Source organism: Brachyhypopomus gauderio, chromosome 7 (genome assembly GCF_052324685.1).
Source record: "Brachyhypopomus gauderio isolate BG-103 chromosome 7, BGAUD_0.2, whole genome shotgun sequence".
Classification (NCBI taxonomy): domain Eukaryota; kingdom Metazoa; phylum Chordata; class Actinopteri; order Gymnotiformes; family Hypopomidae; genus Brachyhypopomus; species Brachyhypopomus gauderio.
In genome coordinates, this window is record NC_135217.1 from 29,884,263 (window position 1) to 29,909,728 (window position 25,466).

The 25,466-nt window shown below is 44.9% G+C and overlaps 3 protein-coding genes across 12 annotated transcripts in view; 1 reads left to right on the forward strand and 2 right to left on the reverse strand.

The window, feature by feature from the left end:
* Positions 1 to 887: 887 nt before the first annotated feature.
* On the forward strand, positions 888 to 8,779 carry dpys (dihydropyrimidinase). 2 transcript variants are annotated; one of them, XM_077013096.1, is made up of 10 exons: positions 888 to 902; positions 1,191 to 1,343; positions 1,741 to 1,899; positions 2,039 to 2,218; positions 3,774 to 3,963; positions 4,389 to 4,545; positions 4,626 to 4,767; positions 5,454 to 5,596; positions 7,516 to 7,723; positions 8,508 to 8,779. In XM_077013096.1, the coding sequence occupies exons 2-10, from the start codon at positions 1,257 to 1,259 to the stop codon at positions 8,562 to 8,564; spliced, it is 1,323 nt and encodes a 440-aa protein (XP_076869211.1). In that variant the 5' UTR covers positions 888 to 902; positions 1,191 to 1,256; the 3' UTR covers positions 8,565 to 8,779. The 2 variants fall into 2 exon arrangements, with proteins under 2 accessions (XP_076869211.1, XP_076869210.1); XM_077013095.1 differs by lacking the exon at positions 888 to 902 and having other exon boundaries at positions 911 to 1,343.
* Positions 8,780 to 9,129: 350 nt separating this feature from the next.
* On the reverse strand, positions 9,130 to 11,146 carry dcstamp (dendrocyte expressed seven transmembrane protein). Its single transcript, XM_077013098.1, has 3 exons — positions 10,016 to 11,146; positions 9,446 to 9,778; positions 9,130 to 9,246 (listed from the first exon to the last, which is right to left on the reverse strand). The coding sequence occupies exons 1-3, from the start codon at positions 11,102 to 11,104 to the stop codon at positions 9,184 to 9,186; spliced, it is 1,485 nt and encodes a 494-aa protein (XP_076869213.1). The 5' UTR covers positions 11,105 to 11,146; the 3' UTR covers positions 9,130 to 9,183.
* A 3,157-nt stretch (positions 11,147 to 14,303) lies between these two features.
* The window catches only part of rims2a (regulating synaptic membrane exocytosis 2a), a 126,015-nt gene continuing 114,852 nt past the window's right edge, over positions 14,304 to 25,466 (reverse strand). For 7 of the 9 annotated variants that reach the window (XM_077013092.1, XM_077013091.1, XM_077013088.1 and 4 more), the window contains 5 exons: positions 15,631 to 15,772; positions 15,402 to 15,514; positions 15,146 to 15,247; positions 14,908 to 15,047; positions 14,304 to 14,746 (listed from right to left, as the gene is read on the reverse strand). In XM_077013092.1, coding sequence (XP_076869207.1) covers positions 14,531 to 14,746; positions 14,908 to 15,047; positions 15,146 to 15,247; positions 15,402 to 15,514; positions 15,631 to 15,772 — 713 coding nt within the window. In that variant the 3' untranslated portion in view covers positions 14,304 to 14,530. Of the gene's footprint in view, positions 14,747 to 14,907; positions 15,048 to 15,145; positions 15,248 to 15,401; positions 15,515 to 15,630; positions 15,773 to 18,254; positions 19,080 to 25,466 lie in introns of those variants that run through there. The other 2 variants (XM_077013094.1, XM_077013093.1) reach the window with 2 other exon arrangements.

Here is a 25,466-nt window from a genome sequence, read left to right on the forward strand (position 1 = left end):
GTGGTAGCATTCCTTAACCAGATGTTGGCTCGTGCTGATACAATCCAGTTCTTAGCCTCGGCAAAAGTCATGCACATAACTCCTGCTAAATAGGTCTGTTATTTATGGAATCGAAGTATGGTATAGCAGTGTGGTTGGGGTTAGAGTTTGAATGACTAGCACCCAAAAATACCCAGCAAAGTCACAGTCCTGTTGTTCGAAACTGACCACTGGTGAAAGGGTAGAGGATGACTAACACTTCACGGCACCACACGTTATAATCTTATAAGATGTTGCTAATCAATTAAATGTGTTAATGTTTCTAAATTACAATATTGAGCATATATTCACAACCCTCCATTGCAACCAAAGGTGTGTGTTCAGTTTTGGTTACAAAATGTTCTTCACCTATTACTTACCCGAAAATGTGTACCATTATAATCATGTGATGTGTTAAAACAGAACAGAACCAGAACAGACATTAATATATCAGAGATGTCAATTCCAGGTTCAGAAAGTAAAAGTCCTCACCAGGATTTTGCTCAGGCTTCCTGGATTGTGTTGATTCCACTAATTTTACCTGGATTGCACTAATTAGAAAATATAGCAAGCTTGAGCAAAATCCTGGTGAGGACTTTTACTTTCTGAACCTGGAATTGACACCTCTGTATGTGCTTAAGGTAAAGTAACGAGCTACTTCATGAGAAATCATGAAATGAAAGTACCTGATGGTTTTTCCAAAGACAAATGGGAGTTTTCTGAAAAAAAAAAAATGTGTGGTTATACCCGCATCCGTTGTGGATGCACTTGTGCACTTGTGTGATCCTCTCTGACAGCATTCCTTAACCAGACTCATGCTGACACAATCCAGATCTTTGTCTTGGTTAAAGAAAGAGGACAAAAGTCAGGGGCATAACTGAAATGTGTGTTATTTCTGGAAGCGTGGGGGCCGTGTATAGGGTTATACTTGACTCACTGGAGCAAGGGTGCCCGTGGCAAAAGAGAGTTGACAAACTTGTGATTTACCATTAAACGCAATTTCAGTACAATTATAATTTCCCAATATCTGGGAATAGGTTGTTCTTTTTTATACGAGTACCAGTTATACGAGTATGACAAGCCAAAGCGGAATTTTGGTAAAAGGAGGTAAAGTTGTAAACGAGGATTTCTCTGAGATGGCTGATGTTTATATTGAAAATGGCTTTATACAGGCAGTCGGTCCGGTTCTGGAGGTTCCGGCTGGGACGCGGGTCATCGATGCCAGAGACAAACTGGTGATGCCGGGAGGAATCGATACGCATACACACATGGAGTTTGCGTTTATGGGCAGCGTAGCGGTAGACGACTTCTACACTGGTACCAAGGTAAAAGTCATATAAGATTCGTTTTCTTTGCTTTTTAGATAAATTGTCTTTTGCGCAAATTCAGCGCCGTCCGCAGATAATATAGAATTTTATCGTGTCTGAAATACATAAAAAAAATACGTACAATACAGGCAGCCTTACATTACCTTGTCCTGCAAAAGAAAGACATTAACCCAAGATATAAAACATTTTTTTGCCCCATAAAATCCCCTAATGTGAGCAATGTGACATTCAACTGTGGGTCAAAGTTATAGCACATAGTTATGATTATAAACTTCTATTATGAACTGTGTCCCTGTGAAGTTCAGTGAAGCTTCTGCCACAAAATAAATTTCCGTTGAATCCTTGGAGATACCAGACTGGCTTCCCCCTCCTTGTCTTCCCCCCGTCTCTGCAGGCTGCACTAGCAGGTGGGACCACCATGATCCTGGACTTCGCTATCCCCCAGAAGGGAGCCTCTCTCCTGGGGGCGTATGAGAGATGGAGGAGCATAGCGGACCCCAAAGTGTGCTGCGACTACTCTCTCCACTTGGCTGTTACTTGGTGGAGTGAACAAGTATGTTTCCCCACAGCTAGCTCATCTGCCCTGACCCAATAGCCTTCAGGTTTTTTAAAGTTTCAGGACCTAAGGAGGTTGTTAACATTATGTTGAACGATTCATTTGATTAATGCAATCAGTTGTCGCCCCCGTCCAGGTGAAACAGGAGATGGAGACTCTGGCTCGAGAGAAAGGAGTGAACTCCTTCAAGATGTTCATGGCGTATAAAGACGTCTTCATGCTGGGCGACCATGAACTCTACGCTGCGTTCTCCCAGTGTAAGGACATTGGTGCCATTGCTCAGGTGCATGCAGAAAATGGAGACCTTATTGCTGAGGTCAGTAACATTACACACACACACACACACACACACACACACACACACACACACACACACACACACACACACACACACACACACACACACACATCAAGGGAGACAAAATGAGGCAGTTTCTAAACTAATGTCTATTAATGTTTAAAATGAGAAAATATTCTTCTCAAGGTCACACTCTTAAATGGCTAAACCTAGACTGACCTTTGGTTTCAATGGATTGTTCGCCAGGGGTCATGGCAGCCAGTGGCGAATAATTAACTTCTCAGTGACCCCAAACACAGCCAAGTGAGAACACATCTAAATCCTTCGTCAAACATATTAGATGAACCTTTCTGCCATTCTCAGCTGGAGAAATAGGAAGAAATAAAAATGCTGAATAAGAAACAGTTCCTCAATGTGATAGTGAGATCATGAAATGATATTGGAATTCATTTCAATAAGGCCTTCAAAGGACCAGGCAGGGTGGACAGAGAGCTGTATTCAGAGGGAGCAGTAGGTTTGCAAATGGACTGAGCTTGTTGCTGCCTGTGAAATGTCTTTTGACATGGAGGACAGACCTTCCTGTCCTGGACATCACAGGCCTGTGTGTGACTGACAGTATCTGCTTCATCTCATGTGGCTCGTCAAACGTGACTCCTCGTGGAATAAATATGAACAGATCCTGGAGGTCGATGCATCTGCATTCTCTAATCATGAAACCCATGATGTTAGACAGACAACGCAGGCGGACGTTAGACAGATGACTTTCGACAGATGTTGGACTGCAGAAACATGAAGGGAACCATCACAACATCACCGTGCCATGTTCCAGACACAGAGCACATGTACAACACGTTTCATAGGCAGGTCCATTTAGAGTAGTAACACAATGTTTTGGTTGAGGGCCACATGCAAAGCTCAGGAACTAAAGTAAAAAGCCCTGTATTTGTTTACGTAGCCGTTTACACTCTTACTAATAATGTGTTCTTTGTCTTCATATATCCAGTGAAGCTTCTAAAAAATCTAAACTTCTGTTACTACATAGCATTATTTCCATCTTAAAGTATGGCTAGACAAAAATGGATTACAATATAATTATAGCTATGGGGTCCTTATGTTTAATTATTTATGAGTCTATAAAAGCCATTGTTTGAACTACTCTGTATTGCCAGTTTTACAGCCAATATTTTAAAGGTAATTATCAGTGATCAAACATTACACTAGGAATTTAACATTCTCCGCCACTAGAGGGAACCAAATACATGTTTAACAGTGGGTAATTTTGGCTGTTGTAGGTTATCAGGAGCTATTCTAAATGTGTATGACAGGCAGTTCATTATTAGTATATTATATGTACATTATATGTACATTATTTTGTAGCAGCTGTGTACTGCAGTGGTGTCTACTGTTTTCTTCATAGCGTTCATTTGATTCAAAGCTCCTAGATGATTTGACTAAACATAGCTCAGAAAATTCATGTACATTTCCCGAAACAACGTGTAAAGGATGTAGTAACGTAATGCTGAAGAAGCCACAGTCTGTCACAGAAGCAGTTGTGGGCGGGGCTTGTGTCCAGGGTGCCAAGCGGATGTTGTCCCTGGGCATCACGGGGCCAGAGGGACACGAGATGTGTCGTCCAGAGGAGGTGGAGGCTGAGGCCACCCAGCGTGCCATCACCATCGCCCACACCGTCAACTGCCCACTCTACGTCGTGCACGTCATGAGCAAGTCAGCTGCGAGGGTGGTGGGCAACGCCAGGAGACACGGTGGGTTCCCCTCACGACCCCCGAGGCTTGCTGGGCAGCATGCTCAGAAAACACCATGCAACGAAAAAATTCAAAATCACATGAACTGGAAATGGTCCTTATATTTAGAACGTTTCCAACTCCAGCTGACTCGTCCGAGCCAGAATTTTGAGGCATGCTTGTAAAGGTTTCAGCTCCTCTGAGATGTGATAAAGTGGGGACTGTTTCAAGCCGATGCTAAACATTGACAGTCAACTCTTACAGTTATGCCAAAAAGGAATTAAACTAAACACAGTAGCTGAACTGACTAATTAAAACCAGACAGCTTGAGGTATAAGTTATGTTTTCTTGTACATTTCTTGGAATTTCCTTTCTAATATATTTCCTGTTGTTATGTATCCTTTGCCTTCTGGACCGTGGTGGTGTGGCGTGTTTCTGGGGGGCAGGACGGGTTGTGTTCGGGGAGCCCATAGCAGCCGGTCTGGGTACTGATGGCACTCATTACTGGCACAAGGACTGGGCCCATGCAGCAGGTTTCGTCATGGGGCCGCCGCTGAGGCCAGACCCAAGCACTCCCGGCTACCTGATGGATCTCCTCGCTAAGTAGGGAAGGACAGCCGTTCCTCTGAGCCTCGCTGTACTCGGCAACTAGCTGATGAACGCGTTTGCTTTCTCCACTGCAGTGATGACCTGAACGTGACTGGCACGGACAACTGTACGTTCTCGGTGTGTCAAAAAGCTCTGGGCAAGGACGACTTCACCAAAATCCCAAACGGTGTGAACGGGGTCGAGGACCGGCTGTCCGTCATATGGGAGAAGGGTGTGGTCAGTCACTGGCTTTCTTCTTTTACACGCTTTACCATTCAGCTCTAAGACATCAGTGCTGTGTAAACAGGACGTTATAACAGGACGCACATATAGGCTAACCATGCAAAAAAAACTAACAAAAACATCACACTGCATAATGGAATTACAGCACTACACTCTGTGATTTTTGACTCTAGATGTGCCTTGTGGAATTACTACTGTCTTGTTAAAAGTTCTTGCGCATTCTAATGTGATAAAAAGCAAATAGAGAAATTCACTGTTCATTTTTACCTGCTGGAGTTCAGGTTCCCACTTCCAATCTTATGTGCCCACTAGTCATCGTCTTATTTCTATATATATGCAAATTTTTAGTACATCTCAACCATAAAAAGGCACACAGTTTCCTTTAACCATTGTAGTGCGTTCTATAGTGCATTCTGAGTTATAGCGTGCATACTGTTTCTCCTTCAGCTCACAGCAGTGGTGTAGCGTGGGATGTGCGTGCCCGCCAGGTAAACTCTGGGTCCATGTCAGTTTTGCCTACTCGGCTGAAAATGAAAGCGCTGTGGCTTGATTTATGGAGCAGGAGAGGACCTGCTTCTGGCTCAGTTTAGTCCTCAACGAGTCCCGTACGTATGTGAAGGGTGACGCAACCCCGGGGACTCGGAGCAAAAACGCCCACATTGTGTCCGTCTGCCTTCCAGCACTGTGGTAAAATGGACGAAAATCGATTTGTAGCGGTCACCAGCAGCAACGCAGCAAAAATCTTCAACCTTTATCCCCAGAAGGGGAGGATTGCCAAGGGCTCAGATGCAGACCTGGTCGTTTGGGACCCAAAAGCCACCAGGTAATGAGGAGCCACTGTGTACACAGACACACACTGCTCCCTGTAACCCATGCATTTGAGAATGTAACAACAAAGCTTTCAGCATCCTCAAATACCTGGATCTGATTACTCCACTATTACTGGAGTTCTTCTAAATAATTGTATGCGATCCCCTCCGTCAAAATGCTCTCATCACCCCGTTGCATAAATGAATGCTTTAGATGACAGTGTGTTCTGAATGGATTCTGAGAGTGTAAGCACTTTGAGATGAGATGATAGCTTTTAAAGTTTAATGTATTAGAAAACTGCAGTTTGTGGTACTTTCTTATCGCCCTTCGTTTTAAAGGTTTCACTTGAAAATGTTGAGTTATGAACTGGAATTATGCGTTAAAATTACATGATATAGCATAGTGTCTCTTCTAAATAAAACACTGTAGTGGAATGTAATTAATCATAGTTTAGAGAAGCGTGGCCGAGATGCCGGCATCTCATTATATCGCTGTATTACCGTCGGACGTGCTCGGTCGGCACTAATCTCACACATTTACAACAATGATGTCATTTGACTATGACGCAGAGACGTCTGTGTATTGGATGAAACCGTCAAGCCATAAATGGCAACGCATGTAACGCCTGAACCCATAAAACTTACCTACAACGTCAGAGTGGATTTTTAGAATAGTTGCAACACAAGAACATGCACGCGCGCGCGTACACACACACACACACACACACACACACGCAAGACGCAGCTAGGCCCTTTCCACGACGCCCTCCCTGGAGTCTCCCTAGAGGCTAGTTCCTCCCCTACCACTGACTAAATGTTTTTTTTTTTTGCTTCCAGTGGTTTAGATATGTAAATAAATCCTTAAGCAACTTAAAATTGCAACGTCCACTGCTGGAAAACATAATTTTTTTAATTATTACATACATTTATAAATTAAGGTGACAGGAAAGCAACTGGCCAGATAACGTGACTATAGTCTGTATAATGTCAGCTTTCCACAATTTTTTTTTATCACCCACGCGTCTTAAAATTCACCTAGCCAACTTTCCCCCTATGTATTATTCAAGGCAAGAAACAAGGGGTCATTTCTTATTTTATGAGGTATCTGTCAGTAACATATTTATTTATCGTCATGCCGGACAGATGTCTGTTTGATATCGCGCCAAAGATGCTGAGACACTTTTTGCACAACAGATTTTGTTGTGAATTTTTTTGTAGGTCGCTCGTTTTTATTCGTGGCTCTGGATAGCAGCGTCTGTCAAACGACTAAAAATAAATATAAAGCACTTCTGTTTCCATTTCACGAAGTAGGCCGCTTCCAGCGCCCAGCACAGATTCGGACGACACCGATGAAATATCGCTTAACATATGACGAATAACGTGTCCATGTGATTCAATAATTAATAATCAGATATGACTCATCCAGCAATGACTATTAAAAGCCATGTTTTGAAATACAGATAATATTATCAATATATGGCTTGACAAGGTATGCCTACAACATAGCTCTGTGTTTACCCACGCAGTCACCTATAGATCAAGTCTTTGTTGGAGAGCTTGTCAGTTTTAGACTGCTGTGAATGTTGCGTTATCTAATGCAGTGGTGTGTTGATTGCCTCCTGGACATTACTGAGACACGTCCGGTCCCAGTGAACCATGAAGAACCTGACAGCTAATTAGCTGTGCATGCTCACGTGAGCATGTGAAAATAGATCTAATTTAATGGTAACAAGTTGATGATAAGTCTTAACAAAACACCAAAGTTTAAAGTGTGCTTGTTTCTTTGTTATGAGTTGCTAACCCATTCTCATGAGCCACAAGATGTATGGAAGCATAGTTCTTCATGTAGTTGCTCAGAAGAGTGCAGTAGTAACCTTCCCATCTTCTTTCATCTGCATTACCGTTCCTCTACCCTGGAATGTGTGCTCCGCAGGTTGATTTCGGCGAAGACGCACCACCAGGCTGTGGACTACAACATCTTCGAAGGCATGGTGTGCCATGGGGTTCCTCTGGTGACCATCTCCAGAGGAACAGTGGTGTATGAGGGGGGCCATGTGTTGGCCAAGCCGGGCCAGGGCAGGTTTATACCACGCAAACCCTATGCTGACATTGTGTATAAGAGAATCAGGCAAAGGGAGGAGGTAAGGAGGCCTGCTACTGCCCGTCAAGACTGAACTGTTCTTCTTAATTCATCTACTGGTTAATTTAGTTTATTTTATGTTTTAAACCCTTTGATTTACATTAATCAAACCACTTACAGTCTTTCATTTATTTCTATAAAGGAACAAAACTGTTGGCACTCAAACCAAAGAAATATCAATGATGGTACAAAAGCTGTTTGACATTTGAAACTTGCCACATTATTGGTTATAGTAAAACTGGAAGACACTGAATAAAAAAAAAATGTTTTAAATCAGGCGTACTCAACTAAATTTGTCCGCGGTCCAATTTTGGCAGATACCTGTGACCTGAGGTCCGGTGCGGGCCGTGCGGCGGGGGTGGCGAACGTAAGTTGTTGAGCGGGGGTGGCGAACGTAACACTCGTGACGGAATGTTTTTTCAATAGCCCTGAAATAAATGCTACGGTTTTTTGTTTTGGTCCGTATCCAGTTAATCAGGAATGAGACTGGGTCCGGACAGGACTGCGTTCGGGTCCGGATCCGGACCGCGGTCCGCCAGTTGAGTACCCCTGTTTTAAATCATAATCTCCTTTCAGATCATGTTTTGTTTCCAAGTTTTAACTTGGTTGATAATACATACAGTACAAACACAGCCAATTGCTGTTTGGAGCAGGCTGAATGAATAGAGCACAGAACAATAAATGACCCTCACACAATGGCTCAATGGCTCACAGAGGCACCAGGTTGACCTCTGGGTTAAAGGGCATCTTGTGATCCATTTCTATTTGAAATGTTTGCATTTCAGGTATGGAAGCCCAGCGCAATGGTTAGGAAACCCTACAATGGCAAGGTCATGTCTTAGGCATAAGGCAGTTTAAATTAGAGGGAAGAACCTGGACTTGTAAGCCCAGGAGGAACGATCTCCACAAGGATGACTGCTGGTTACCATAACCAGCCTGCAAAGTTCACATTCAGATTGGAAGTCAGATTGGTCACATTTGTGCAGACACAAATTCTGTCAAATAAACATTCAGAATTTGGTGGGAGTGAGGACAAAATTTGCAGCACAGAATGTATGAGCATATTTTGGAAAAAATATATATGTTCTTTATAAACATCTGCAGACTTCCTGTGTATACCAAATAAAATAGTGATTTTGCCTTTTTGTTTTATTGATGATTAACAATATAGAAAACACATTAAATATGAAAATATGATATGAGACACAATGATGCTATTTTAGGTAATAAAATATATAACTTATGTCTATCTAGCTAGATAGCTGTAGTTTAACCTGATATTCTTCCCACAGCTAATTCACTGTCAAGCGTCTACAAAATGGGCTGAATCTATATTCACAGTACAACTTGCATGTGTTTTACAGAAGGTTAAAGACCTTAATGTTAAAGACCTTAATCTTTATTCAGGCCTGTAAGATAAAACCAACACTAACAAATTTGAAAAAAGAAAAAAAAAAAACCTCATGTAATGTTCTCCAGGTTGTTTTTTTGATGATGGAACAAAATGGGAAACCAGAACCTGATCTGGGGAAAAACAAGAGAAAAAGAACAATGATTAAAAGATAGAATGTCTTACCCTGTAGTCTCTTAAATGAGCAGATATTAGGATGCCTTGCAAACCAGATACCTAATGACCTGCAGACCTTTGAGAAACATATTCCAGATTCTGTGGAATATGGTCATATTTTTGTTCATTTATAAACAAAAAAGTAAGGAACCCAACCTGTGTGGTAAAAGATTTGAGGCTTGGCTTTGTAGTCTCCACCTTCCAGTTGGACCTCCTGCTCAGGATATTCGTGTGAAGCACCACAATTCTCTTCTCTGCAACATCGGCGAAGCACTGTTCAGCTGTCAGAACCCTTAGCTGGTCAAGCTTTGAAGAGACCATGACCAAAAGGACCAGCAAGCCAAGAATGCCTGATAGAGGTAAAAGCGATTTGTCGAGCCACAGTTCGGGAGTTGGTAAACACTTCCATTCAAAGATGGACACATCGTAGGAAAGGTTGTAGATCTTTCTGTCTTCATTGTAGGAAATACCTGCAACAGATGTTCCCATCTGCCCCAGCAACAAAGGGCAGTAGGTGAAATATGAAAACTGTCAGTAAACCAAACGTGCAAAACACTGAGAACAAGTGCTGACTTGAATTTGCTTAACCACATATGACTACAGAAGCAAAGTTCTCAGGACTGAGAGAACTTGGTGGCAATCTGAGGAAATAAGTAAATGCAGTGAGGAGAGCTCTGACTGCCCGATTGAAATTCAAGAACATGCTTCGCATAGGTTGTTTCTTACCTTCGCATTTAGGACCACAGGGACATGAAGGGGCTGTAGTTCCTCCAGCCGTGTCCTAAGAACAGTGATGACCCAGTAAAGCAGAGAATCCACTCCTATGAAGAACATCCAGGTCATAACGTGGGTCATGATTGGGATGCTAAATTTCAGCATGGCTTTTGCCTCCCTTCTCGTAATCCTGGCGGACGGAACCATGATGTAGCGTTCTGACTCCTTCCGGCTGAGCGGGAAGACGGAGGGCCTCCCCAGCAGTCGCTGTTCTTCATCATACTTCAGAAAGTTCCATGTGATGAAGATGTTGTTGTGATCTCTGTCAGAACGAAACCTTCTCAGGTACAGGGCTGTGAAGACAATCAGCAGCACAACGCCCAACGCTGGCGACACTTGTTTCACCACCAAGGACGCTTGGTTGATGGTCGCAAGTGCATTCTCAGTGGTCTCATTCAGGATCCTTTCAGCTTCAGCTATTTTATTTGTGAAGTTCTGTGAGTGCACAGTTGAATTAAATTTGAAGGATGGGTAGTAACGGCCAGAAATGTCTAGGCCTTGTATGCCTAGTTTAAGTTGGGTAGCTACCCACTTTAGCATTTGGAAATAGTTGTTGAGTGGAGACAGGTTAACATCCAGTATCTTTTCTTTTATGGTGCATAAGAGGCTCTTTGCAAGTCCCCTGAGGTTCCTCAGGGAATTCTGGATGTTCAAGAAGACCACTGCTGTCGTCCCGGCCATGGTGAGCAGATTTCTGCCCTGCTTTAAACCAATGGACATCAGCAACAGAATCCCGAAACAGCGAGCTCTCCGAGAAAGGCCCATAGCCAGCATCGCACAGAGCCAGAACACAACAGTGACAGGGACGGAGCCCGCCAAGCCATATTGGAAGGGCAGTTGAAGACCGAAGAAGAGAAGCAGTGCCAGTATGAGGCTCGTGATCAGACAAGAGATGAGCTCCATCCAGCTTGGCCTGCTCATGGCTGTATCTGAAGCACAAGTGTGTTTCACACAGGTGTACACAGGTTCACTTTTAAGTCTGAAACAGTGGGAAGAGATACGGTTCTCGAGGTGCAGCAAGAACATGATTCTGTTGTACATGGTGATTATGGTACTGTACAGAACGTTTATCTTTATCAAATTAATTGAACTAGACCATTACACGCCATGAACTGGAGCCTCACTCAATTCAAACCACTCTACAAGCTCAGTAACGACTACTGAACAGCACAACAAAACACTAAACTGTCAATTGTCAATAACGTCAACAATATTTAGCATATTTCTTCTAAATTAATGCCATCTCCTTAATACAGTACTTAATACAACAGTCGTATTTGTACTATATTTTCACCTTTCAAAGATCTTTGAAGTTTTCACCTACCTTGCATTCACACACAGAGCTCGGTTCTGCTGACACTGTGGAGTCCGGTCTTAAAAGGAAGCGTTCCATTTCCTCATTTTCTTGTGATTTTATTTTGTCAAAGTTGCAATGTTTACTCACAACGTCCAAGAGATTACTCAGACGCTGCAGCCACAACCACGGAGATGAGCTGATGAAAGAGGAAAGAACTCTGCAGAGACCACATGTCTAGAACTAGAGCTCATTTCCCTTCCCCTCACTACCAAACTGGACTAAAATCCCCCAAACATGTAACTCCATGTATTGGATTGGACGAGCAAATTATATTTTAGAGCCTCATTTTATGGTTGGTCTGGACTGGGTATTCAGATCTTACAGGACATTTTACCTTTGTTGAATTCTACTAACCATCCCATTAAGGTTCATATACAAAGAAACCTTACAGTTCATGGTAATAGTAGTAGGGGGTACTATAACTATCCTTAACCGTAACATCAAAATGAATGTATGTTTCACTATTATGTTTAGTTACATTTTTGCCTGTTAGCAGCTACTGTAAACCACAATGTCATAAGTGCAGCATTAGATTGTATTCTTATCTGTGTCACCAGGTAAGAAGCTGTTTGAACTTGCACAACCACTTATTAGTGGTTGGGGTTGTTGTGACCACTAGAACTTTCAAACACACAAGTTCAGTGTGTTATCCATTTTTTATTGTTTAATTTGAAAAATAACTTACATAAATCTCTGTACTCAACCATACTTGACCAAGACATAGCCTTGGTATGAACACATTGCACCAGAAAAGAAGAAGAAGGCATTCAAAAGGTTGTACAACATGTCTCGTTCATCGGCTGAGACATTATCCCAGTTCCACAAGGTGTTCTCTACAGATGGGTGTTTGTGTTTTCATCCAAATTCCATGACTTATGACACCTAATATGTACAATTGAAATCTGAGGAAATCTACATTATATATTCCGTGTTAGAGAGAGAGAAAACGGGATATTAACACCAAAATATAATTAAATTTACAGAGGAATAATGTCTCCATAGAGTTCTATTCAGAAATTATAACAATTAGAGTCATCTACTTCCCAGATATGAGAAGTTTTGATAATTACTAAAAATAGAAAATAAAAAATTAACTGATCTTGGCTTGTAAATAAACTAACAAAAATATATTAAATTAACTTTCTGAAAACTAAGCAAGAAAACTAAAGTTTATAAATTCATGTTGTGTGGCAAATTCCCAAATCATGCAACCTTACTCATCAACTGGGCTCCAGCAGACAGACAGTGCAACGTTTGCCTGACTGTCAGCCCAATACTGCAAAAAAGTCCATGAGATGCAGATTCAACTCAATACAAATCCAATTTGGGATCTTTTATCTGGAATGCTGGGTGGGGGGTATTATTCCATTTCCAACAGGATACAAAAATTTCCTTTTTAAATTTTTTCCAAACAATTTTAAAGAACTGTCAACAAAGTGTGACATTATTGAGTGGAATGTTTAATTCAAAATTGTAGTGTGGAAGTCTGCCTCAGTGTGGCCAAATTTTCTAAAAATTCAATTCAAGGTAAGGGATGAAACTAACATGGTTGACATGCACTGTACAAGAAACTGCAAAAATCTTGTTCTTTATTTTTTTTGTTTTTTACTTCTTCCATCTATCATCTTTATCAAAACATGCTGTGCTGTAGCACGGTGTGCCCAAGGCATGTTGCAGGAAATTCTTTTCAACATGCTTGTTAAAATCAACTGAATTCAAAATGAGGTGCGAACAAACAGAATACAAGACTGCACAAATGCAGGAACCCCTGCAAAACCACCAGAAAGACATGGGGGTGGGCGGGGCTTATCTGATGACAGCAGCGATGAAAAGTACGACAGCCACCCGGGGACAAGAGACGCAAAAAGAAACACGTACAATTTGCACATCATCTTTGTAAGGCTTCTGCCTTAATAGTGAAATAAATCATCATTTTAAAGTTTTTTCTTTACTTTCTTTTCTACATGAACAAGACTTTCTGTAAATAAATCTAAATTCTTTAAGTTCTCGGTTTGTATATGTTGTAAAAATACAGTTTAGACAAAAGAATTGTCTTTAGGATGATAAAACAGGGTTTCTCTTTTTTGAATCACAGCATTGCATTCAATCTTCATGAAAACCATGCACTAGTGAAATTTATCTTAAAAATAATAAAAATTATTGAAAATGGCTGTGATCTGTTTCATTTTGTTTTCTTAAACATTTTTTGCAGGTTGCAGTCAAGAAAATAATTTTTTATTTAAGTTTAGCTAAACATGTGTCCATGCAAATTTTTTTTAAATAATAAGAAATAAAACAAATAATAAAAACAAAGGAAGAAAAAAAGGCCCCATTTAAATGTCATACAATATCACCAGAGAAATCATTCTGCTCGATGATCAAAGTTCATCCTGACGATTTCCAATCATCACTTCTCAGTATACGATGGCGTTCTCTGTATTGCATTTAAAAATCTACAAACAGTCGCTTCTCTCAGCTAGTGTGTGCATAACTGGGGAGTGCGGGGTGATTGACGACCGTTGCCATGGCAACACGCGTTTCGGCGTTGTCTCCTCATGTCAGGTGCTCAGCGTGCCTCTCTGGGTCGGTTAGCATGGCATGACCCAGGCTTCGAGAACAAACACTGTTAGCCCGTTCACAAACAAACACATCAAACATTAAAACAAACAATGAACCAAATGCAGAGGAAAAAGAAAACTTGAAGATTTTTTTTTTGTTTCAAAAAGCAGGGCTTCTGTTGAACTCAGTGAGTGGTTTGTAGTTCAAACCCACACCCAATGGCTTCAAGTAGGACTAAACACCAGTCCATTTCCACTTTCCGTCTTCTGCCTGTTCCCCGTCTGTAGGGGGCGTTCTTCATGCACGATGTGTGCGAGGTTTCAGGTTATATTTATTTACTTATTATTATTATTTTTCTTCTTATCATCTTTTCTTTTTTTTTTTGCGAGCAAACACAGGACCGCTTTTTATTTTCACCCCTAAGAGACGAGCTCAGAAGACACGACACCAAGCATGCAGTGTGTTACGGGCATTGGGGGGGGCGCGACCCGCCGCCAATCTCAAAGTCCTGCCCACTTGCTGCTACAACAACGCTACCGCTCAGCTCACCGCTATGAGCGACCAAATGGCCCGGACCCACTGTCCAAAGATGATTGGGAAGCTCTTCTAGTTAAAGGGGCCAATGTTGGGTCCACCAATGAAGAAGGAGGAAAGAGCTTGAACCAGCCAATCACCATGTTGGACAAGTCCAGCTCGTCTAAAAGTATCTGGACGGCTCCCATAAATGATTTATGGTCCATGCGCCCATAGTCTCCCCACACGATGATCTGGTGGGCAGAAAGAAAAAAGAAATAGCTTTCGATCTTTACAAGGCAAAATCAGTGTTCATTACAGAAAAGATATCCAACCAAAGTGTTAACAGAATAGGATATGAGCTGTCCAGGGTCGTTCCCTCGAACGAGTCCTCCAGGATGGACATGTGGCTCACCTGTAAGACCTTTCCTCCTGGACTCTCCTCGAATGACAGCTGCTGCTGGTACAGAGGGTCCAGGGTTTTGCGTGCCACCTTTGTTTTCTTTTTGGCTATGCATGCTCCATTCTCCAGAAGATAGACTTTCACGTAAGGGGCTGGACAAAAGTAGATGGGGTTTGGCAGGATTTAGCTACAGATGGGGGTTTTGGTAGGACACCGTTGGTGCCATTGGTGCATTGAGCAGAGATCTTACCTGGCAGTGATTTGGATCCTGGTTTCCCTACAAGGCCTCTGGCCCGAATAACCTCCACCTCCAGAGCTCCTTTCTTCTCCACCATTCCGATCTGAATGTCACCTGTAAGCAATAATGAATCCAGTGTCACGTGGGTGTCATTCGATTTTTGTGAATGTGGGAATTGTGGGAATTTTACTTTCGTCAGTGCAGGCGTCTAATCAGTGAGGTGATGGAGCCGTATCTGTATATTAAGGGCTCTATTTTTGCCGCTTACCCATCGGAGGTGTGGCCAAAGTCTGCCGGCCCACGAGCTGGGCAGGGCCTAGTCCATCCAGGAAGTCACTGAACTGGCTGTCTGAGGACAGTCGCACACCCGGGAAAATAAGGCTGCAATAGAAACAACTTGCTAAAGACTCTTGGGTAAAGACCCTTGTGAAGATCCTGAATAAATGCACTCGCGTTGTATGAGAGTGTGCGTGTGTGTGTGCGTGCGTGCTACTTACTTTCCTTCAGAGCTGAAGCTATTCATGCTGCCGTCGGTGGACTCGCGGCTGGCCTGCCGGGTCATTCTGTTCCTCATCTCCACGGCCAGGCCCGTCTCCGTGCTGCGCTGGACTGTACTACGCAGCTTCTTTCCACCTGCTTCTGCCGAGGAACGCAGGAACAGCAAGAGAGTGAGTGAATCAGGACAGCATCTGTCTCCCGAGACAAAGGAGCAGTTCTTCGCGCCATACAGAGTCAAGCCCAAACCAGCAGCCCTCTGTAGCTCGCCAGTCACCGATGGGCCTGTGGCTTATACCATGCAGCACAGCAGAACAAGTAGAACTCCATAGGAACCAAATGAAAGAGCAGGATGTTCCGACAGTGACACACACACACACACACACACACACACACACACAGGCCAGAGCTCATGTTAGGTGACAGACTTGTCATCTGCACATCAGAGCTTCCGAGACACTCTGCGTCTTCCCACAGACGCACACCTGCACAACGTCCTGTTTCACCCTCTGTTGCCACAGCACCTGCTGGGCATTCACACCGAGTCACGCCACCACCCGCCGTGCCACCCGCCACCCGCTTCTCAAAGACCTCCGTCCCAGACGCACGTGTGTCGTGATAGGACTGCACCTCACGCACATCCACAGCAGCATTTCAGCCATTTTATAGTATCCTTCTAACATTCCAGTTTTTCAATGAATAATTTAGCAGGGCGGGCACTGCAGGTAACCCGAGCGAAGACATCCCACCACAGAGAGATACATGGTGATCTTAAACAGCATATCCCACGCCTGGCATCTTGCTCACGACAGGATGAAAATGCCAAACGGGCGACGTTTTACGAGTATGTCGGGTGTCATCTGGAAGAGATCCTTCCTGTAGCCTTTCAGGCTAAATCCCAGGTGCAATGAATATACGCGTACTGATCAGGTCCCTCTCGTACTGCTGGGGACTTAAACACCGGAGGTAAACACTGCTGGCCATGACGAATAGAATTTCTGAAGACTACATTCGAAAAATTACACATAAAAAGGTTTAAAAGTAAAAAATTGAAAGATTTTGTTGCATTCATATCAAAATATGGGTGCATACTCAATGATTTATGCAACTTTGAACATGTCTGTCAGATGATTAATGGATGTTTAATATGAACTCATTAACATAAACAAACCTGTTATTGTAGCTTGAGCTTTATGTGAAGTTTTGTAACAGAGACATTGTTAATGTGTTGAAATTTAGCTATGTCTTTATAAAAGGAGAACAAATACTTTTAATACATAAAAAATGCATTGTGACAAAATGGTCTATAATAAGGATTCCATGACAACCACACATACAGAAACACACACACACACACAGATGCAGGCAGACATACACACACCCAGACATACAAAAGCACTTGCACAGTCATGTATATAAACACACACACATTCCTTGTGCCCTGGATCAGAGTTGCTGAGCCCAGAACAATTCATCTACATTCACTGTCCACCCACTACCTGTCCAGTCTCCCCGGTTGTCCACAGACTGACCCTCCAGTGACACCAGCGACACAAACAAACTCTCTGTGGCCTCTGGACTAATTATCCCTCAATTACAAGAGTCTCCTAATGACCTCTGAAAGATAACTACTTCCAAATCTCATCTGCAGGAGGAAGTGTCTATCGGGTGAGCCTTACTGATGATGACTGTATCTTTGATCATATCTGACCAGGCGGAGGATGCCTGGCTGGGCTGCTGAGAGAGGACGGGGAGTTATGACATCGTTTGTTACTGAGAGAATAAAAGATTCAACCTGGACTTGGAGAGCTCTGAAACAGCCTACTCTTAAGATTACTTTAGATTAAGATTCTCCCAACAGATCTGGTTTAAACAAGATTAAAAATGCTACTCCAACTAATATCCATGAGATTATGAGCTCACTGGTGTATTAATAATGCCGAGAAGCAAGAGAGCAAGAGAGAGAGAGAGGAAAAAGAAAGAGGGACAGAGAGAGAGAGAGAGAGAGAGAGAGGGAAAGAGAGAGAGAATGTTAGAAGCTTCAAGGTCAGAATACAGCCTTGCGTGCTCTTTCGATGCAAGCCACCTTGAGTGAAGCTGCAACACTGAACCACTATCATCCAAAGTCATCACGCACATTTCATATTTCATTAATTTAATTTCATTAAAGGGACAACACACACATTTAATCAGCTACTATTCTAAACAGCAGCACATGCATAATTCCTGCAACACAACGCTACTGCAACACAACGCTTGCATGCTAAGGACTGCAGAGGCTACAAACCCGGACACTGCAAACAATGTTCTAGAAAACTGGGTTTTCAAACTGAAAGTGCAGAATCACTGAGAAGAAATCACATCAAAAGGCATCTATGTCTAACTAAAGCACAATGCACACCCCCCCCCCCCCCATAAGCACATTGTAACATTTCTCCAATACAAGCAGACAAGCGAGACATTATCATGTGACCCCATCTGCTCCCAGACCCCCCCCCCCCCCCCACACACACACACACACACACCTGCGGTCTGTCTCACAAACCACCCCACACAGCCCCTGTCCAATGCTCGTCCCATTCGCACCGTGGCAGTCTGCGCCCCCCCTCGCCCCCCCCCCCCTCACCTCCGTCCTCCTCGTCGAAGGAGTTCATGCAGGGGAAGTAGACGGCCAGCGCTTCGAAGGACGCCGACAGGCTGAGCCGGCTCTGGGAGCGCTGCATGCGGCCCCCGCCCCCCCCTGCCCCGCTCTCCTGGCTCTGCCGCCCCATCTGGTCCTGCTGACTGAGGGCTCGGACGCCTCGCGCTGGACCTCCCGGACGCACTGGGTCAGGGGTGAGAACCGAGGCCCATAGACGCTAGCGCGGACACGGGCGGTCGCTCTCCTTCTGGTGGATGGGGCCTCTCGGCAGGTGAGGAGACCTCCTAGCTCGAAGAGGGGTGTCTGGCGGAGGCAGGCACCTGGTGGCGTTTGTGTGTGTGTGTGTGTGTGTGTAAGCAAGGTCCCCTGGCATGCAGCAGTGGAGAACGCTTGGAGTCTCCGCTCAGCGTTTGGTGAAGAGAGGCTATCGTCTCTTCTCAGCTTCTCTGCCTTCTCTAGCACACGCACGCACACACACACACATATAGCAGGGGGAGGGGAGAGAGCCCCCCTCCTCCCCTCCTCCCTCAGCCAATCAGAGGATGCGCTGTGGATGAGCATCTCGAATGGTGCTCCGACCGCATGAGCTCTACCCAGAGATACAGCAGGAGTGTGTGTGCATGTGAGTGTGTGTGTGTGTGTGTGTGTGCATGTGAGTGTGTGCGTCTGTGAGAGTGTGTGCGCGTTTGCGCATGTGTGTGTGTGTGTGCATATGAGTGTGTGTGTGTGTGTGTGTGTACACATTATGAGTGTCAGCATCTTTCCTGCAGCCAGACTAGCCACAGGCTGCATGCCAGTCACTCACAGTTCACGTGCTGAGCAAACACACTTACACACACACACACACACACACACACACACACACACACACACACACACACACACACACACACACACACACACAAAAGGTGTGAACACCCCCCCCCCCCACCTACTTATCTTTTCTTCTCTTCTCCTGACAAACACAGTTGTCTGTTTTTCTCCCTATAATTACAAACCTCTCACCTCGTCCTTTTCCCAATCCATCATCTCCAGTTGTGTGTGCTGGCCAGTCCAGTTGTGTGTGCTGGCCAGTGTGGGCACTAGCAGCACCCACCCCACGGGGCCCCAGGGCCCCGGAGCCCCGTCAGGGATCCTGCACTACTCTCAGCCTCTATTTACAGCTCGGGCTTCCAAAAGAAAAGACAAAAGACAAATCAATGATGCTCCTATTGTATCCCAGCCTGAGGAAGGACTTAATAATACATTCTTGTTTAAAGCGGAAGCAGCCGTTTTGAACGCACTTTGGGGAAACGGAATGGCGATTGTTTCTGTGTATTCCTACTTCATCAGTGAGGGCAGGTGCTCCAGACGTCGGGACACATTGATTCCTTGAGAAGGCCAAAGCCTGTTGGGTAATTATGACCTTTGCACTAAGCAGTACTCACTGTGAATGTGTTAAGGGGACCTTCAGCACCGCATGAAGATGCTTTATAACCACACAAGACATTATATAAATGTCATGTGTGATGTGACGTAATACTTCAGTGTAACAAAATTACAGCTGCATAAATACATAAATGAAAGGTATCCTAATTCACTTCAGTTTTAACAACAAATACATAAATATCAACACGGATACTACTGTATCACTCCCTTACTGACACTGCAGACTACAACAGAACTAAACTTCAGGACTCTATACGCGAATATGACTTCTTTAAGCAACTTACACACACAGAACACATCACAGCATAGTTTTCATATTTAAAACGGATGCAGCTGGTTTGAACACATCTCGCCTTGTCTCGAATTTGTAGTTCCACTATGACCTATTATAACTCCACTGGGCTGGGAAACAGCATGGTTGGGGGAGGGGCATAGCACAGGGGGCGGGGTAAAGGGGAGGGGGCGGTCCGGGAGGGAATGTTAGACAGGCTCGGGCATCCCTGGAGTAAAACGGCAGCGGTGACAGGCCTCGTCAAACTGGAACTAGACACAGCAATGTTCTCTCACTGGCTGTGCTCCACTTTGAGGGCATCTGAGAAGAACAGGGAGTAATAACTTCACTTTTGGATGACGCTGTAAGGTCACCTCCGTGGACTCGTAGAACACAGTATGACCACTGATACAGCTTCAGACAGCACATCTGGATGGCGGGGGGGGGGGGGGGGGGATGTGAGCGAGGGAGGGGTACGCTTACTATTTGTGTGGTAAATTCAGGCAACTCCAGCTGAATGGAGGGGAAACGCTAACAGGCAGCATGGTGGTTAGCATACTTACCTCCTGGGTCTCGGCTTCGTGTCTGTATCTGGGTGGAGTTCTCATGTTCTCCCTGTGGGTCTCTGAGAGACCCTCTCACAAAAACATGGAGATTAGGTAAAAAAAAAAAAAACTGTATCCCCTAAAAAATGAAACCTTTTGTGTGGAAGAGTGTATGCCCACCGGGGCTGTGTTCCTCTCCCTCTACCTGATGCGGTCCTCCAGGGGCCTGTGTGTACGCGGTTGGCTGCTGCCTTTAACCAGTGTTTTGACTTTAAACTGTTCTTGATACTGAGAAAGGTGCTGTGCGAGTCATTTAAATTCATTAGGGAAGTTCTGTTCAAACTTCAAAGAGGCCCAGTACCTGTGTACGTCCTGCCGTACGTGGACGTCCTCAAAGATAGTGAGTCACTACCAAGCGTTGACAAGAATTGGCACGTTGTGGCACATGACCGTGTGTGTGTGTGTGTGATGAAGACCACAACCACAAAAGAGAAAGAGGAAGAGCGAATATGTCATCGTGTCGTCACTGGTTGGTTCTTAAGGCTTACGCTGCAGGTGGACCCCAACACTAACCTCTCTAACACAACAGCGGGCATTTCAAAGCTTAAATTCTCCACTCTAATTTAATCATTACCTAAATGAACTCAAAGTGTGCTCATCTTGGACAGGCACATTTCAAAGGTCAAGTATTGAGTGTGTCAAGCGCAAAAGATAAAATCAAAAGCAAATGTCAAGCGTGTGGCATTACGACATGGAGGCCAAGGAGTTACGGGGAATGTCATTTCTGCTTTTGTCATTCCAGCGAGTGAGTGGGCAGGGCAGGGGCGTGGACACACACTTCCCCGTGTCATTCCACGAGTGAGTGGGCAGGGCAGGGGCGTGGACACACACTTCCCCGTGTCATTCCACGAGTGGCCTTCGTGTTAAAGGCATAGATGCACGCACGCACGCGCACACACACACACACACACACACACACACACACACACACAGCACATCCTGTAGGAACACAACCAGACTGCAGTTTGAATCTTTAATTGTTTATCCTGGCCTTAAAGTCCCATCTGTAAAGCCCCTCGTCACTCTGCCGGTGTTAAACCAGCAGCGATTACAAGCCCTAAACACTTCACATGCAGAACTGTTCTCATCCTCTTTATTACAGGCCTCTTTGCCGCAGTAACTCACGGCTGCCTAACCACCTCCACATACCCGCACATTATAAAGATGACTTCAGGGGTGGGGTTAAATGAACACTGTATTGGATTTCCAGGGTCGGCTAACTCCACCTGATCCTCACACGGAATAATATTGATTGACACAGTTATACGTTCAGGAAGCCGGCTACAACAACGGCATGATGTAATGGGAAGAAGCAGGAAGGGTCTCTTCTCCACCTCGATGTATGTAACTGACCCATATCAACTTACTCAATGCACAACGACCCATGAAACGGGTTGATCGGAAGGGAAGATTCTGGTCACACAAAAATGAAAGAGGTGCTCCTCATAAACAGGAGAAAAGTGTCAAAGCTATTACAGTGATATGGATTGTATTTTCCTGATTTAAGAGAAAAGTGAATCAGATCTTAACGGTCAGCTTTAAAAAAAAAATCCCTACAATGACTCTAAACATGACTCACATCCCAGTATATCTGATGAAGAGGTACTCAGTCCATGACTAAATCATCTTAAAACATGAATTGATGTTTTTTTTTTTTTTTTAACATCTTAGCGGTTTAGCTAATACAAAATCACTGAAATGGCTTCTGAATGTCACTTGGGTGTTTTGGCACCAGACGCTGTGAGCTATGAGTTTAAAGAGAGATGATTCAGATGGCAGCAATGAACCAGTACCCAAGACGTCTCAGCACAGCGTGCCGTGATGACAACAGTCGTAAACGGACAGTAAAACATACGGGGGTCAAAGCCAGACAACAAAACAACAATGGCAAAGTAAACCAAAACAAAATAACAACATTAACAACACGAGCATGCGTGTGTGTGTGTGTGTGTGTGTGTGTGTGTGTGTGTGTGTGTGTGCGTGCATGATGACTAATGAGGCCTCAAATGCATGGCTCCGGGTGTGTGGATAAACACGCGTTAATGGAGCCAGCCTGCCGTGTTTACATCCTGTCCTGATCCTGCACGGCACGGCTGGCTTGGGTTCCATCATCCCCACCTACCACCACCCATCCCCCTCCAACACCCCCCAAACCCCCACCCACCCCCCTCCACCACCACCGCACTACGCGGCCGCGTGAGATGACTCGGGGGCTTTGGGACGATGGCCTGCCCCGCGTGGCCGCTCCAACACCACACATAACATATAATATAATAATCTCAGGGCTGCGTGACCCACCACAGCTTGGCGTGAGAACAGAGGCGAACGTGCGTCTGGTGGTGACAACAGTCTCCTTCATAGTTGCAATGTGGACAAATGGTGTGAAAACCACAAACAAATTTGTTAGGCAAACAAATAAATAGACAAACTCCCTATGTGAACCCAAGCTAAATTTCATAATAAACACTGATCAGAAGTGACTAAGAGAGTGACAACACTGAGACAAAGACACACACACACATACACACACACAGAGCAAACAGCAGACTTCCCCTACAAATAATATCTGAATGAGGAAATCATCAAAGAGGAACTATTTAAACATGTGAACCCCTTTTTACAAAATACAGAAGTGGACCGTCACGGCATCAGGAGCAGCATGTGCAGGATGACGCAGCGAGGTCCTGCCGACAGAATCAGTCCCAGTCGTAAATGAGACGATGTGGAGACATTCAACAGGCTCGCGAGACAAAGACCAGAGCGTCCTCAGGATCTTCCCAGAAATGCTGCTTCGATCCTCTGAAGTCCCAGACACTCTGGCTGGCGAGCAACAGTTGAGGTTCAGCAGAACCTCTGAAAGGAATGAGGTTAAGGGTCGCGTGGCGTTAAAAGCACACACCTGAAAGGGTCAGGGGTCTTAGGTTAAGGGTCGCGTGGCGTTAAAAGCACACACCTGAAAGGGTCAGGGGTCTGAGGTTAAGGGTCGCGTGGCGTTAAAAGCACACACCTGAAAGGGTCAGGGGTCTGAGGCATTTATCAATCACTTTACTGTAGGCTTGAAACCTGTGATCTCTCAACACGATCATGTGTACACTGTATAAAAGTTTTTTGGGACCACACAAACAAACACACACACGTGCATGCACACACACACACACATTAGACACATTTGCAGTGAAATTAGTACACACACATACTCATCTTAAAGAATGTACATACCACTGTTAAGATTCTGAATAATTCCTGTAAAGAATGATTCTGTCCCAGTAACACTTCAATAAGACGTTTTTCATTTATTAAAAAATAATCTTAAGAGAAGACTTCATAGCAACTTAAGGGTTCAAACCACAACAAGCTGCAGCCGTCAGTGGGCTGCCACGTGCTGCAGGGGCTAACAACGGACCAGAACCTCGGCTGTTACACTTTTCTGCCCTAATGAACATTTCTCTAGCCCTTCGTGGTGCCATTAGCCAAGACACTCACTCAAACTTTCAGTTTTTACACTGTTAAGATGTTCTGCAGCGTACGCTGAACAAACACCTCAGCTGTCAACTCGGATGTGCTGTGCGGTTCTCACAAGTCCGAGCGGCTGCTGCTCACCATGAAGGGAAACCAGTTCCACCAGTTCAGGTTTCATCCTCATTCTAAATGTATCCAATTGATTTACAGCAGTAATGTAGTGTGTGTTCTCAGCTGACATGGAGCGTGTGGTACAGGAGTGAACTGGTGAGCACACTTAAGTGTGTGATGGGTTCCTGCCAAGTGTCTGCTGCGTTTGAGGAGTGTAGCAGTTAGAAAGAAAACATCAAATGTAGCTAAAAAAAAAGCAGGACATGACAAACACCTGGACAAAGATGTTTAGCTAGATTGTAAACCTTAGATCGTGTGAGATGCACAAGCTGATTAATCACACAGATGACTCCTGTTACCCTCTTCCAGTCCCAGACCAAAACACATCTTAATGAAGAATCCTCACTCATTCCTGTCCATATTACAACTCAAAACTCTGGAGAGCAGGACTGCACCATGATGGTCGTACCGGAGCAGTCTGATGTCACTTCCAGACCTTTCCCGTTACTATGAAGCCACGCGGACTCTCTGTTCCCATCTAATGTTCCCATCTCAACAGCAGGCCCCCACCACCAAGACAAAACCACCTAGAAAACAAACTGAAGGACCTCGGCAAGATTACCCCCCCCCCACTAGGGAATGCAGGACAGGGCGGCATTAGCCTCAGCAGGGGAAGATCCAGAGAGGAGGTGTAGGGAGGAGGTGTAGGGAGGAGATGTAGGGAGGAGGTGCAGGGAGGAGATGTAGGGAGGAGATGTAGGGAGGAGGTGTAGGGAGGAGATGTAGGGAGGAGGTGTAGGGAGGAGGTGCAGGGAGGAGGTGTAGGGAGGAGGTGTAGGGAGGAGGTGTAGGGAGGAGATGTAGGGAGGAGGTGTAGGGAGGAGATGTAGGGAGGAGGTGTAGGGAGGAGGTGTAGGGAGGAGATGTAGGGAGGAGGTGGTGTAGGGAGGAGATGTAGGGAGGAGGTGTAGGGAAGAGGTGTAGGGAGGAGATGTAGGGAGGAGGTGTAGGGAGGAGATGTAGGGAGGAGATGTAGGGAGGAGATGTAGGGAGGAGGTGCAGGGAGGAGATGTAGGGAGGAGGTGTAGGGAGGAGGTGTAGGGAGGAGGTGCAGGGAGGAGATGTAGGGAGGAGGTGTAGGGAGGAGATGTAGGGAGGAGGTGTAGGGAGGAGGTGCAGGGAGGAGATGTAGGGAGGAGGTGTAGGGAGGAGGTGTAGGGAGGAGGTGTAGGGAGGAGGTGCAGGGAGGAGGTGCAGGGAGGAGATGTAGGGAGGAGGTGCAGGGAGGAGATGTAGGGAGGAGGTGCAGGGAGGATGTGTAGG